Consider the following 14,621-nt stretch of genomic DNA (forward strand, 5'->3'; position numbering starts at 1 on the left):
TAATAGCTAAGACGAGCCAATGAAAAGGAGAGAGAGTCTAGCCTGAGAGGAGTGAACGAGGGTGGGAGGATCGTCTCAGCCGATCCTCCCACCTAAGTCTCCTGAGCAGTTGGGACTATAGGCATGCAGCACCATGCCTGCCTAATTTTTTGTATTCTTTGTAAAGATGGGTTTCACCATATTGTCCAGGCTGGTCTTCAACTCCTGAACTCAAGTCATCCTCCCACTTGGGCCTTCCAAAGTGCTGTGATTATATGTGTGAGTCACAGCACCTAGCTCCATCCTAGTTTCTGACTAAAACAATAACAATATGTGTATATACAGCCTGTCCTCAGAATTGATCTTCCATAGCCTAGACAGAGGTATGAGACACAAGGAAAATAGAGGCTACCTGGGAGAATGTTTAGAGCATCCTGACATTCACCATGAGAGGATTCTGTGTCTACAACCAGAGTTGAGTTGACTTCGTCTTCCTCAAATGTGATTTTGATGTTCTTGTGAGGCTGGTTGGAGTCACAAGGGCCGTGGCTATTTGAACAAGTGATGGCACATTCCTCCAGTGAGTCCTCAGGGACTTTGCTCTCTTCAGCCTTCTGCACCTCCCTGATGAGCCAGGTGGGACAGAGATGACAGAAGATTAAACACAGAGGGATTGGACCCCAGGGAGTCCTAGCTGGTTTTGACAGGCGGCATTAAGAGAGTGGTCCCAGAAAGCAAAATGGAGGTTCCCTTAAAGAGGGAACAGGCAATCCTCTTCTCTCTGCAACAGAGCATGGCTGCCATGGGAGCCAGAGAGGAAGAGAGCAGCTGGTGTTCAGGGCACTGGACAGATAGGAGCTGAGGAGGATGAAGACTCAGCTATCCCTGTATGGTACAGACATGACACTTGGCACACATAGAGAAACACGACAGCTGCCGCACCCTGTGTCTAAGCTGGGTTCAATTTCACATACTGTGGCCAAGGGGATGCGGGCTTTTGGCCCACCATAGATGCCAGAGAGGGTGTGCCTCCTAGACATTTTCATGTGTTACCACCCATTACTTGCTCCTGAGTATTCAGTGTTACCTGGGGGGAGATGATTTCTGCACTTTCTCAGCCTCCTCAACTTGAACATCTTCGTCATTTTCTATAAATACAAAATGTTCGTTCAGATATTTCCCACTTCACATTCCGCAAGCACAGTCAGCCCAACGTGCACAGAGACATGAACATCTACGTATGGTTCAGCATTGTACTGAAAACTCTCATGTTTTATCTTTCACAAAATGCCCTGGCATGGTTTCCTGATCCATCGGGCAATGCATTTCTGATGTGGAGGGCCACCATCAAGATGTGGCCAAATACTGAAAAGACCTTTTGCTTCCCATATCACTGGAGGCTTGTGCAGCCTCTCTCTGGACTTTGGCAGCTGTCTCCCCCATCCTGCCACAGATCTGATTCCCAGGAACAGGCTTGGTGTCCTGTCACAGTTCGCATTTCAAACCTCGTTCTTTCTCTTAGGAGAGGACAAACTTGTCCCACAGTCCTCTATGCGTCATGAGACTGCACAGGCCCTCCATGTGGCTTCTGCTGTGTTATTCAGGGACATTCTATCCATGGGGAGTGCTCCAGTCTGAAGCACTTCCTACCACCAAATGCCCCCACATCGAGTGCCTTCTCCAACACCACATGGAGAGGGGCTTCATCTCATTTTGAAAAGCATTGGTAAGTGTTCCCATGTTTGGATGCTTCAGACCCTTGCAAGAGACAATTTGTCTGCCTTTGCACATGGAGAGAGAGAAACTCTGGAAAGATAAATCACTCACTCACCGACACTTACTAAGAACATTGCCAAAAAGACAGCCTGGGAACCTTCATTCTTAGCCCAGAGCTCTATTCACTCCAACAAGCGCCCTCCCATCACAGCCTCCTTCCTGTCCTTTAAAACTAGATAGATGCTGCCTCTTGCTCCAAAGACCACCTTCCATCAAGGAAGGAGGGACACTTGCAATACTGTGACCTCCAAACCCATGGGTTTCCCATCTCTGTTCTTACCCAGGAAGTCCTGGTCATGTCATGGCCACATAGGTGTAGCAGAAAAAAACCCCACTGATACAACTGTCATTGTGAAAGTATGGAGGTCTGGAGCCTCTCATAAGCCTGGGGTTTTGGGTCATCAGGGCCTATGGCCACCTTACCTGGGCTGAGCTTTTGGACAAGTTGCTGTGCCAGTCTACACCCCTCAGCCAGCTGTTCTTGGAGGTCCTGCCCCTGGGACTTGTCCGGCTCATCCGGAGTGAGGAGGGCCCGGAGATGCTCATTCAATGAGCGGGCGGCATCTCTCCCTTCCCGTAACTTCTCCTTTAACTGGGTCAGCTCTCGTTCCTGAGAGTGAACCAGGACTTTATATTGCCTAAGGCGAGACGGTAGAGAAAATTTAAGAGTAGAAAGGGTTGAGTGATCCGTTCAAATATTGCAACAGAGACTTCTGAGACAATGTCCTCAAGGAGACCTTCAAGCAGAAGGTCAGCACATGTTGAAAGGAATGTCTGTGGCCAAGAGAAAGAATAGAAAATGGTTTACAGGCTTCCTCTGTATCAGAGAGGGCTCCTGCAAGATCCTCGATGATGTTCCATTCATCTTTCCCTTCTGTAAACAAAAGTAGGTGTCTTCCTAATTCCGTTTCAAAAAGACATCCTTTCAGTTCCTCACTCTGGCCATGGACATTTCCATGTGAAAATACACATAGTGCATCTGGCGGCCACTAGATACAAAGCCATGTACAGAAATGAGGCCAGATGCAGATGGGGCGAATTGAAAAGACGAAAGAAGAAAAGAATGACAGGGTCGAGAAGGCAACATTGATTGAGTGAAAGAATGAGAAGCCGCAGTCAGTCAGGAGGTGATTCTCACTAAGGGTAAGTGGGGTGGTGACGGCACACCATTTTGAGTATACTGAATGCTGCTGTGTGGTTCACACTCCTCTGGTTAATTTTGTGTTATGTAAATTTCACATCAACAATTACTTGTTTGAAAAAGAGAAAACAAGGCTCTGAGAAACAACTGCAACCCATACATTTTTATTATACTTCTTCTCTGCTTGATAAATACTTGTGTGTTGCGAGCCTGCCATGGCAATTCCTGCCCTTCCCCTGGCCCAGCTTCGTTCTTACTTCTCCCCACCGAGCTGTTGTACTTCAGAGATTTACACACCTGCCCCCCTGCCTGCCCCCATGGGGTCCCCTCACCTGAGCTCCTCAGCTTGCTTGAGCTGCTCCGCAAGCTTCTCCTCCTTGAACTGTCGTCGCTCATTCCTCAGCATAGATTTTATGAGGTCTTCGCACTCTTCATATTCTGAGAAAAGACAGACACGCCTGCCTCAGTGGAAGGCTGGACATGCTGCTGTGGTCATTGCCTACAGGGCAGGAGCCAGGTCCATCCCAAGGACAAAACTCTCCCCAGTACCAGGGTCTAGACAGGGATTTCCACATCTTTACTCTTCAGTCTCCTGACTTTCTGGCATCTGATCCTCCAAAATTTAGAGATGAAGAAAGAGAACCTCAAGGGCACATCAAGGAAGCTGACAAGATGATTCAACCACAACGAAGTGGAGTCAGAATTCACAGTCCCTGAGGTCTGACTCTGAATGCGGGGCCACTTTCCCAAGCCTTGCAGCCTCTCCTCTAAAACACTGCACTGGGGCATGAGTAGTGATTTCTTGTACAGTCGGGAAGGCCCCTAGGACTATGGGACTGATGGTTTCCCTTCTACTGGGAATTTCAAGGACAAGTATGCGAAAGATTTTTAAAATCTTTGATTTTTAAATCATATCTTCAGTTATGATTTTAAGAATCATATCTGAAGCATAAAGAGTGACACATAACACCATAAGGCCATGAAGGAAATATGCCCAAATGCTAATAAAATTTGTGTTAACTTAGAAACAGCAGAATGAAGAACTAATAGATAGTGTTTACTCTGTGCCAATAAATGTTCTAGGAGATTGACAAGAAATAGCTCATGTAATTCACTGCAGCGATTTACAGAGGTAGGTATTATTGTAGTACCCTCTGAACAGGTGAGGTAACTGAGGGACAGACAAGACAAGCAACTTGGATGGAGCCCAGGAGACAGGCCCACGGTCCCTGCTCTGTACACTGCACTGCTATCTCCACGCATTCTCGGGTGCGATCTTTCTTCCTCTTTAGCAACAAGACTCTGTGCCCCAGGAAGCAGGACTTCACTCTCACCAAGCTACTCTCTGCTTTTTATTCTTATTTTTATTTATCATTATTATTCTTCTTATTCTTATTATTTTTACCAGTCTTGCCCTGTCGCCCAGGCTGGAGTGCAATGGCAAAATCTTGGCTCACTGCAACCTCAGCCTCCTGGGTTCAAAGGATTCTCCTGCCTCAGCCTCCTGAGCAGGGGTGATTACAGTCACCTGCCACCACGCCCATCTACTTTTTGTATTTTTAGTGGAGATGGGGTTTCTCCATGTTGCCCAGGCTGGTCTCAAACTCCTGACCTCATGATCTGCCCGCCTCAGCCTCCCAAAGTGCTGGGATTACAGGAGTGAGCCACCATGCACGGCCCCTACTCCCTGCTCTTGATGCTGTCACTTATAGACAGCACAGGTTCTATTAGGAGTAGACTCCTCTTGAAGCCCCTCAGAGCAGGTACTGGCTACTATCACCAAGTTTCCCTCAGAGTCACTAGAACAGAGCTTTGCCTGTTGGGCCTCAACAGAAACTTGAACTGAATAAAAGTTCACTAGTCTCAGACATTTAGAACAACAGACTAGATGTTATTTGTCTGCAGGATCTTATATGGTACAGAGAGGATTCTTGAAAACACGATTGAGCCTCTTGGAGAAAACAGGTCATTCTGTGCCTGTGTCAGAAATCAATAAATGGCAGTTTAACTCTAGTCCCACCCCTACCTGATTGCAAACATGGAAAGTTGCTAAATACTTTGGTACCTCTGTCTTCCAACTTTGACAAAATGTTAAAATACCCATTTCTGTTTTCCTAGAAGTATGGGGAGGATGACATTATTTTTGATGGAGAGAGCACTTAGTTTCTCAGAGAGAAGACAGGACGTCGTTCATCACTTTCGTGATGGTGAGCCTATAGATCTTACTGTATTTCTTCTGTCCGTTGGCCAGGAAGCCGGCCAGTTGAGTTACAAAACATTTCTCTTGGAGGCTTCTGAACTGCTGTTTCTTCTCTGCCAGCTGGGGGCGCAATTTCTCATTGATTTCTAGAATGTTCATCTCTGCCTTCTCGCTGGACAAAGGGCCGGCTGATACCACCATGCTGACGTTTGTGGCAGAAGAGGTGGGGCCAGGGACTGGGGAGAAGAAAGGCAAGCACATGATGGGTTAAAAACCGGTGAAATCAAATAGGCTTAATCAGGACTGAGGGATGTCACTGGCAGCCTTGTCTACTTATTTGAAGATGTTGTTTCCCTGGTTTCACTCTTGTCATCTCCAGTCTTGATCTCCTTTAAGTCAACTTGTCTTAGCTATGCAGTCACCTTGAAACCAAGACATAAACACTTCTACACTTTTCTTGCTTATACGTTTCTATAAAGCAAGGCTTGGCCCTGAGATTTTTACCCCATGAGTGGCCAATGTTTCTGTGTAGCACAAAAGATTTCATTTTGCTTTTTTAATTTTTTTCTTTTTTTCTTTTTTTGTTTTTGGTTTGAGACGGAGTCTCACTCTGTCGCGCAGGCTGCAGTGCAGAGGCACAATCTCAGCTCACTGCCACCTCTGCCTCCCGGGTTCAAGCGATTCTCATCCCTCAGCCTGCCAAGCATCTGGGATTACAAGCGCCAAGTAACATGCCAGCTAATTTTTGTATTTTTAGTAGAGATGGGGTTTCGCCATCTTGGACAGGCTGGTTTCGAACTCGTGACCTCAGGTGTTCCGCCTACCTCAGCCTCCCAAAGTGCTGGGATTAAGATGTGAGCCAGCGCCCCTGGTCAGAGACTTACTTTTTTTTTTTTTTTTTGAGATGGAGTCTCGCTCTGTCTCCCAGGCTGGAGTGCAGTGGCACAGTCTCGGCTCACTGCAAGCTCCGGTTCCTGGGTTCATGCCATTCTCCTGCCTCAGCCTCCCGAGTAGCTGGGACTACAGGCGCCCACCACCGTGCCCAGCTAATTTTTTTTTTTTTTTTTTTTTTTGTATTTTTAGTAAAGACGGGGTTTCACCGTGTTAGCCAGGATGGTCTCGATCTCCTGACCTCGTGATCCACCCGCCCCGGCCTCCCAAAGTGCTGGGATTACATGTGTGAGCCACCGCGCCAGGCCGAGACTTCTTATTAATAGCTAAGACGAGCCAATGAAAAGGAGAGAGAGTCTAGCCTGAGAGGAGTGAACGAGGGTGGGAGGATCGTCTCAGCCGATCCTCCCACCTAAGTCTCCTGAGCAGTTGGGACTATAGGCATGCAGCACCATGCCTGCCTAATTTTTTGTATTCTTTGTAAAGATGGGTTTCACCATATTGTCCAGGCTGGTCTTCAACTCCTGAACTCAAGTCATCCTCCCACTTGGGCCTTCCAAAGTGCTGTGATTATATGTGTGAGTCACAGCACCTAGCTCCATCCTAGTTTCTGACTAAAACAATAACAATATGTGTATATACAGCCTGTCCTCAGAATTGATCTTCCATAGCCTAGACAGAGGTATGAGACACAAGGAAAATAGAGGCTACCTGGGAGAATGTTTAGAGCATCCTGACATTCACCATGAGAGGATTCTGTGTCTACAACCAGAGTTGAGTTGACTTCGTCTTCCTCAAATGTGATTTTGATGTTCTTGTGAGGCTGGTTGGAGTCACAAGGGCCGTGGCTATTTGAACAAGTGATGGCACATTCCTCCAGTGAGTCCTCAGGGACTTTGCTCTCTTCAGCCTTCTGCACCTCCCTGATGAGCCAGGTGGGACAGAGATGACAGAAGATTAAACACAGAGGGATTGGACCCCAGGGAGTCCTAGCTGGTTTTGACAGGCGGCATTAAGAGAGTGGTCCCAGAAAGCAAAATGGAGGTTCCCTTAAAGAGGGAACAGGCAATCCTCTTCTCTCTGCAACAGAGCATGGCTGCCATGGGAGCCAGAGAGGAAGAGAGCAGCTGGTGTTCAGGGCACTGGACAGATAGGAGCTGAGGAGGATGAAGACTCAGCTATCCCTGTATGGTACAGACATGACACTTGGCACACATAGAGAAACACGACAGCTGCCGCACCCTGTGTCTAAGCTGGGTTCAATTTCACATACTGTGGCCAAGGGGATGCGGGCTTTTGGCCCACCATAGATGCCAGAGAGGGTGTGCCTCCTAGACATTTTCATGTGTTACCACCCATTACTTGCTCCTGAGTATTCAGTGTTACCTGGGGGGAGATGATTTCTGCACTTTCTCAGCCTCCTCAACTTGAACATCTTCGTCATTTTCTATAAATACAAAATGTTCGTTCAGATATTTCCCACTTCACATTCCGCAAGCACAGTCAGCCCAACGTGCACAGAGACATGAACATCTACGTATGGTTCAGCATTGTACTGAAAACTCTCATGTTTTATCTTTCACAAAATGCCCTGGCATGGTTTCCTGATCCATCGGGCAATGCATTTCTGATGTGGAGGGCCACCATCAAGATGTGGCCAAATACTGAAAAGACCTTTTGCTTCCCATATCACTGGAGGCTTGTGCAGCCTCTCTCTGGACTTTGGCAGCTGTCTCCCCCATCCTGCCACAGATCTGATTCCCAGGAACAGGCTTGGTGTCCTGTCACAGTTCGCATTTCAAACCTCGTTCTTTCTCTTAGGAGAGGACAAACTTGTCCCACAGTCCTCTATGCGTCATGAGACTGCACAGGCCCTCCATGTGGCTTCTGCTGTGTTATTCAGGGACATTCTATCCATGGGGAGTGCTCCAGTCTGAAGCACTTCCTACCACCAAATGCCCCCACATCGAGTGCCTTCTCCAACACCACATGGAGAGGGGCTTCATCTCATTTTGAAAAGCATTGGTAAGTGTTCCCATGTTTGGATGCTTCAGACCCTTGCAAGAGACAATTTGTCTGCCTTTGCACATGGAGAGAGAGAAACTCTGGAAAGATAAATCACTCACTCACCGACACTTACTAAGAACATTGCCAAAAAGACAGCCTGGGAACCTTCATTCTTAGCCCAGAGCTCTATTCACTCCAACAAGCGCCCTCCCATCACAGCCTCCTTCCTGTCCTTTAAAACTAGATAGATGCTGCCTCTTGCTCCAAAGACCACCTTCCATCAAGGAAGGAGGGACACTTGCAATACTGTGACCTCCAAACCCATGGGTTTCCCATCTCTGTTCTTACCCAGGAAGTCCTGGTCATGTCATGGCCACATAGGTGTAGCAGAAAAAAACCCCACTGATACAACTGTCATTGTGAAAGTATGGAGGTCTGGAGCCTCTCATAAGCCTGGGGTTTTGGGTCATCAGGGCCTATGGCCACCTTACCTGGGCTGAGCTTTTGGACAAGTTGCTGTGCCAGTCTACACCCCTCAGCCAGCTGTTCTTGGAGGTCCTGCCCCTGGGACTTGTCCGGCTCATCCGGAGTGAGGAGGGCCCGGAGATGCTCATTCAATGAGCGGGCGGCATCTCTCCCTTCCCGTAACTTCTCCTTTAACTGGGTCAGCTCTCGTTCCTGAGAGTGAACCAGGACTTTATATTGCCTAAGGCGAGACGGTAGAGAAAATTTAAGAGTAGAAAGGGTTGAGTGATCCGTTCAAATATTGCAACAGAGACTTCTGAGACAATGTCCTCAAGGAGACCTTCAAGCAGAAGGTCAGCACATGTTGAAAGGAATGTCTGTGGCCAAGAGAAAGAATAGAAAATGGTTTACAGGCTTCCTCTGTATCAGAGAGGGCTCCTGCAAGATCCTCGATGATGTTCCATTCATCTTTCCCTTCTGTAAACAAAAGTAGGTGTCTTCCTAATTCCGTTTCAAAAAGACATCCTTTCAGTTCCTCACTCTGGCCATGGACATTTCCATGTGAAAATACACATAGTGCATCTGGCGGCCACTAGATACAAAGCCATGTACAGAAATGAGGCCAGATGCAGATGGGGCGAATTGAAAAGACGAAAGAAGAAAAGAATGACAGGGTCGAGAAGGCAACATTGATTGAGTGAAAGAATGAGAAGCCGCAGTCAGTCAGGAGGTGATTCTCACTAAGGGTAAGTGGGGTGGTGACGGCACACCATTTTGAGTATACTGAATGCTGCTGTGTGGTTCACACTCCTCTGGTTAATTTTGTGTTATGTAAATTTCACATCAACAATTACTTGTTTGAAAAAGAGAAAACAAGGCTCTGAGAAACAACTGCAACCCATACATTTTTATTATACTTCTTCTCTGCTTGATAAATACTTGTGTGTTGCGAGCCTGCCATGGCAATTCCTGCCCTTCCCCTGGCCCAGCTTCGTTCTTACTTCTCCCCACCGAGCTGTTGTACTTCAGAGATTTACACACCTGCCCCCCTGCCTGCCCCCATGGGGTCCCCTCACCTGAGCTCCTCAGCTTGCTTGAGCTGCTCCGCAAGCTTCTCCTCCTTGAACTGTCGTCGCTCATTCCTCAGCATAGATTTTATGAGGTCTTCGCACTCTTCATATTCTGAGAAAAGACAGACACGCCTGCCTCAGTGGAAGGCTGGACATGCTGCTGTGGTCATTGCCTACAGGGCAGGAGCCAGGTCCATCCCAAGGACAAAACTCTCCCCAGTACCAGGGTCTAGACAGGGATTTCCACATCTTTACTCTTCAGTCTCCTGACTTTCTGGCATCTGATCCTCCAAAATTTAGAGATGAAGAAAGAGAACCTCAAGGGCACATCAAGGAAGCTGACAAGATGATTCAACCACAACGAAGTGGAGTCAGAATTCACAGTCCCTGAGGTCTGACTCTGAATGCGGGGCCACTTTCCCAAGCCTTGCAGCCTCTCCTCTAAAACACTGCACTGGGGCATGAGTAGTGATTTCTTGTACAGTCGGGAAGGCCCCTAGGACTATGGGACTGATGGTTTCCCTTCTACTGGGAATTTCAAGGACAAGTATGCGAAAGATTTTTAAAATCTTTGATTTTTAAATCATATCTTCAGTTATGATTTTAAGAATCATATCTGAAGCATAAAGAGTGACACATAACACCATAAGGCCATGAAGGAAATATGCCCAAATGCTAATAAAATTTGTGTTAACTTAGAAACAGCAGAATGAAGAACTAATAGATAGTGTTTACTCTGTGCCAATAAATGTTCTAGGAGATTGACAAGAAATAGCTCATGTAATTCACTGCAGCGATTTACAGAGGTAGGTATTATTGTAGTACCCTCTGAACAGGTGAGGTAACTGAGGGACAGACAAGACAAGCAACTTGGATGGAGCCCAGGAGACAGGCCCACGGTCCCTGCTCTGTACACTGCACTGCTATCTCCACGCATTCTCGGGTGCGATCTTTCTTCCTCTTTAGCAACAAGACTCTGTGCCCCAGGAAGCAGGACTTCACTCTCACCAAGCTACTCTCTGCTTTTTATTCTTATTTTTATTTATCATTATTATTCTTCTTATTCTTATTATTTTTACCAGTCTTGCCCTGTCGCCCAGGCTGGAGTGCAATGGCAAAATCTTGGCTCACTGCAACCTCAGCCTCCTGGGTTCAAAGGATTCTCCTGCCTCAGCCTCCTGAGCAGGGGTGATTACAGTCACCTGCCACCACGCCCATCTACTTTTTGTATTTTTAGTGGAGATGGGGTTTCTCCATGTTGCCCAGGCTGGTCTCAAACTCCTGACCTCATGATCTGCCCGCCTCAGCCTCCCAAAGTGCTGGGATTACAGGAGTGAGCCACCATGCACGGCCCCTACTCCCTGCTCTTGATGCTGTCACTTATAGACAGCACAGGTTCTATTAGGAGTAGACTCCTCTTGAAGCCCCTCAGAGCAGGTACTGGCTACTATCACCAAGTTTCCCTCAGAGTCACTAGAACAGAGCTTTGCCTGTTGGGCCTCAACAGAAACTTGAACTGAATAAAAGTTCACTAGTCTCAGACATTTAGAACAACAGACTAGATGTTATTTGTCTGCAGGATCTTATATGGTACAGAGAGGATTCTTGAAAACACGATTGAGCCTCTTGGAGAAAACAGGTCATTCTGTGCCTGTGTCAGAAATCAATAAATGGCAGTTTAACTCTAGTCCCACCCCTACCTGATTGCAAACATGGAAAGTTGCTAAATACTTTGGTACCTCTGTCTTCCAACTTTGACAAAATGTTAAAATACCCATTTCTGTTTTCCTAGAAGTATGGGGAGGATGACATTATTTTTGATGGAGAGAGCACTTAGTTTCTCAGAGAGAAGACAGGACGTCGTTCATCACTTTCGTGATGGTGAGCCTATAGATCTTACTGTATTTCTTCTGTCCGTTGGCCAGGAAGCCGGCCAGTTGAGTTACAAAACATTTCTCTTGGAGGCTTCTGAACTGCTGTTTCTTCTCTGCCAGCTGGGGGCGCAATTTCTCATTGATTTCTAGAATGTTCATCTCTGCCTTCTCGCTGGACAAAGGGCCGGCTGATACCACCATGCTGACGTTTGTGGCAGAAGAGGTGGGGCCAGGGACTGGGGAGAAGAAAGGCAAGCACATGATGGGTTAAAAACCGGTGAAATCAAATAGGCTTAATCAGGACTGAGGGATGTCACTGGCAGCCTTGTCTACTTATTTGAAGATGTTGTTTCCCTGGTTTCACTCTTGTCATCTCCAGTCTTGATCTCCTTTAAGTCAACTTGTCTTAGCTATGCAGTCACCTTGAAACCAAGACATAAACACTTCTACACTTTTCTTGCTTATACGTTTCTATAAAGCAAGGCTTGGCCCTGAGATTTTTACCCCATGAGTGGCCAATGTTTCTGTGTAGCACAAAAGATTTCATTTTGCTTTTTTAATTTTTTTCTTTTTTTCTTTTTTTGTTTTTGGTTTGAGACGGAGTCTCACTCTGTCGCGCAGGCTGCAGTGCAGAGGCACAATCTCAGCTCACTGCCACCTCTGCCTCCCGGGTTCAAGCGATTCTCATCCCTCAGCCTGCCAAGCATCTGGGATTACAAGCGCCAAGTAACATGCCAGCTAATTTTTGTATTTTTAGTAGAGATGGGGTTTCGCCATCTTGGACAGGCTGGTTTCGAACTCGTGACCTCAGGTGTTCCGCCTACCTCAGCCTCCCAAAGTGCTGGGATTAAGATGTGAGCCAGCGCCCCTGGTCAGAGACTTACTTTTTTTTTTTTTTTTTGAGATGGAGTCTCGCTCTGTCTCCCAGGCTGGAGTGCAGTGGCACAGTCTCGGCTCACTGCAAGCTCCGGTTCCTGGGTTCATGCCATTCTCCTGCCTCAGCCTCCCGAGTAGCTGGGACTACAGGCGCCCACCACCGTGCCCAGCTAATTTTTTTTTTTTTTTTTTTTTTTGTATTTTTAGTAAAGACGGGGTTTCACCGTGTTAGCCAGGATGGTCTCGATCTCCTGACCTCGTGATCCACCCGCCCCGGCCTCCCAAAGTGCTGGGATTACATGTGTGAGCCACCGCGCCAGGCCGAGACTTCTTATTAATAGCTAAGACGAGCCAATGAAAAGGAGAGAGAGTCTAGCCTGAGAGGAGTGAACGAGGGTGGGAGGATCGTCTCAGCCGATCCTCCCACCTAAGTCTCCTGAGCAGTTGGGACTATAGGCATGCAGCACCATGCCTGCCTAATTTTTTGTATTCTTTGTAAAGATGGGTTTCACCATATTGTCCAGGCTGGTCTTCAACTCCTGAACTCAAGTCATCCTCCCACTTGGGCCTTCCAAAGTGCTGTGATTATATGTGTGAGTCACAGCACCTAGCTCCATCCTAGTTTCTGACTAAAACAATAACAATATGTGTATATACAGCCTGTCCTCAGAATTGATCTTCCATAGCCTAGACAGAGGTATGAGACACAAGGAAAATAGAGGCTACCTGGGAGAATGTTTAGAGCATCCTGACATTCACCATGAGAGGATTCTGTGTCTACAACCAGAGTTGAGTTGACTTCGTCTTCCTCAAATGTGATTTTGATGTTCTTGTGAGGCTGGTTGGAGTCACAAGGGCCGTGGCTATTTGAACAAGTGATGGCACATTCCTCCAGTGAGTCCTCAGGGACTTTGCTCTCTTCAGCCTTCTGCACCTCCCTGATGAGCCAGGTGGGACAGAGATGACAGAAGATTAAACACAGAGGGATTGGACCCCAGGGAGTCCTAGCTGGTTTTGACAGGCGGCATTAAGAGAGTGGTCCCAGAAAGCAAAATGGAGGTTCCCTTAAAGAGGGAACAGGCAATCCTCTTCTCTCTGCAACAGAGCATGGCTGCCATGGGAGCCAGAGAGGAAGAGAGCAGCTGGTGTTCAGGGCACTGGACAGATAGGAGCTGAGGAGGATGAAGACTCAGCTATCCCTGTATGGTACAGACATGACACTTGGCACACATAGAGAAACACGACAGCTGCCGCACCCTGTGTCTAAGCTGGGTTCAATTTCACATACTGTGGCCAAGGGGATGCGGGCTTTTGGCCCACCATAGATGCCAGAGAGGGTGTGCCTCCTAGACATTTTCATGTGTTACCACCCATTACTTGCTCCTGAGTATTCAGTGTTACCTGGGGGGAGATGATTTCTGCACTTTCTCAGCCTCCTCAACTTGAACATCTTCGTCATTTTCTATAAATACAAAATGTTCGTTCAGATATTTCCCACTTCACATTCCGCAAGCACAGTCAGCCCAACGTGCACAGAGACATGAACATCTACGTATGGTTCAGCATTGTACTGAAAACTCTCATGTTTTATCTTTCACAAAATGCCCTGGCATGGTTTCCTGATCCATCGGGCAATGCATTTCTGATGTGGAGGGCCACCATCAAGATGTGGCCAAATACTGAAAAGACCTTTTGCTTCCCATATCACTGGAGGCTTGTGCAGCCTCTCTCTGGACTTTGGCAGCTGTCTCCCCCATCCTGCCACAGATCTGATTCCCAGGAACAGGCTTGGTGTCCTGTCACAGTTCGCATTTCAAACCTCGTTCTTTCTCTTAGGAGAGGACAAACTTGTCCCACAGTCCTCTATGCGTCATGAGACTGCACAGGCCCTCCATGTGGCTTCTGCTGTGTTATTCAGGGACATTCTATCCATGGGGAGTGCTCCAGTCTGAAGCACTTCCTACCACCAAATGCCCCCACATCGAGTGCCTTCTCCAACACCACATGGAGAGGGGCTTCATCTCATTTTGGAAAGCAGTTGTAAGTGTTCCCACATTTGAATGCTTCAGACCCTTGTAAGAGACAATTTGTCTGCCACGGAGAGAGAGAAACTCAGGAAGGACAAGTCATTCACTCTCTGACAGTTACTAAGAACATTGCCGAAAAGACAGCCTGGGAACCTTCATTCTTAGTCCAGAGCTCTTTTCACTCTAACAAGCCTGCTGCCATCGCAGCCTCCTTCCTGTCCTTTAAAACTAGATAGATGCTGCCTCTTGCTCCAAAGACCACCTTCCATCAAGGAAGGAGGGACACTTGCAATACTGTGACCTCCAAACCCATGG

At 47.4% G+C, this 14,621-nt stretch overlaps 2 protein-coding genes across 4 annotated transcripts in view; one reads left to right on the forward strand and one right to left on the reverse strand.

Annotated features, from left to right (window-relative positions):
* Positions 1-14,621, forward strand: part of LOC134810593 (uncharacterized) — a 277,013-nt gene that overhangs the window by 100,583 nt on the left and 161,809 nt on the right. The gene's annotated exons all lie outside the window — the stretch shown is intronic.
* NBPF7P (NBPF member 7) overlaps positions 1-14,621 on the reverse strand; it is a 548,664-nt gene that overhangs the window by 47,904 nt on the left and 486,139 nt on the right. Inside the window, 12 exon segments of the mRNA XM_063815759.1 lie at positions 392-603; positions 1,067-1,127; positions 2,179-2,393; positions 3,229-3,334; positions 5,123-5,332; positions 6,699-6,910; positions 7,374-7,434; positions 8,486-8,700; positions 9,536-9,641; positions 11,430-11,639; positions 13,006-13,217; positions 13,681-13,741. Of these exon segments, the coding sequence (XP_063671829.1) occupies positions 392-603; positions 1,067-1,127; positions 2,179-2,393; positions 3,229-3,334; positions 5,123-5,332; positions 6,699-6,910; positions 7,374-7,434; positions 8,486-8,700; positions 9,536-9,641; positions 11,430-11,639; positions 13,006-13,217; positions 13,681-13,741 (1,881 nt within the window).

This window comes from Pan troglodytes, chromosome 1, assembly GCF_028858775.2.
Source record: "Pan troglodytes isolate AG18354 chromosome 1, NHGRI_mPanTro3-v2.0_pri, whole genome shotgun sequence".
Classification (NCBI taxonomy): Eukaryota; Metazoa; Chordata; class Mammalia; order Primates; family Hominidae; genus Pan; species Pan troglodytes.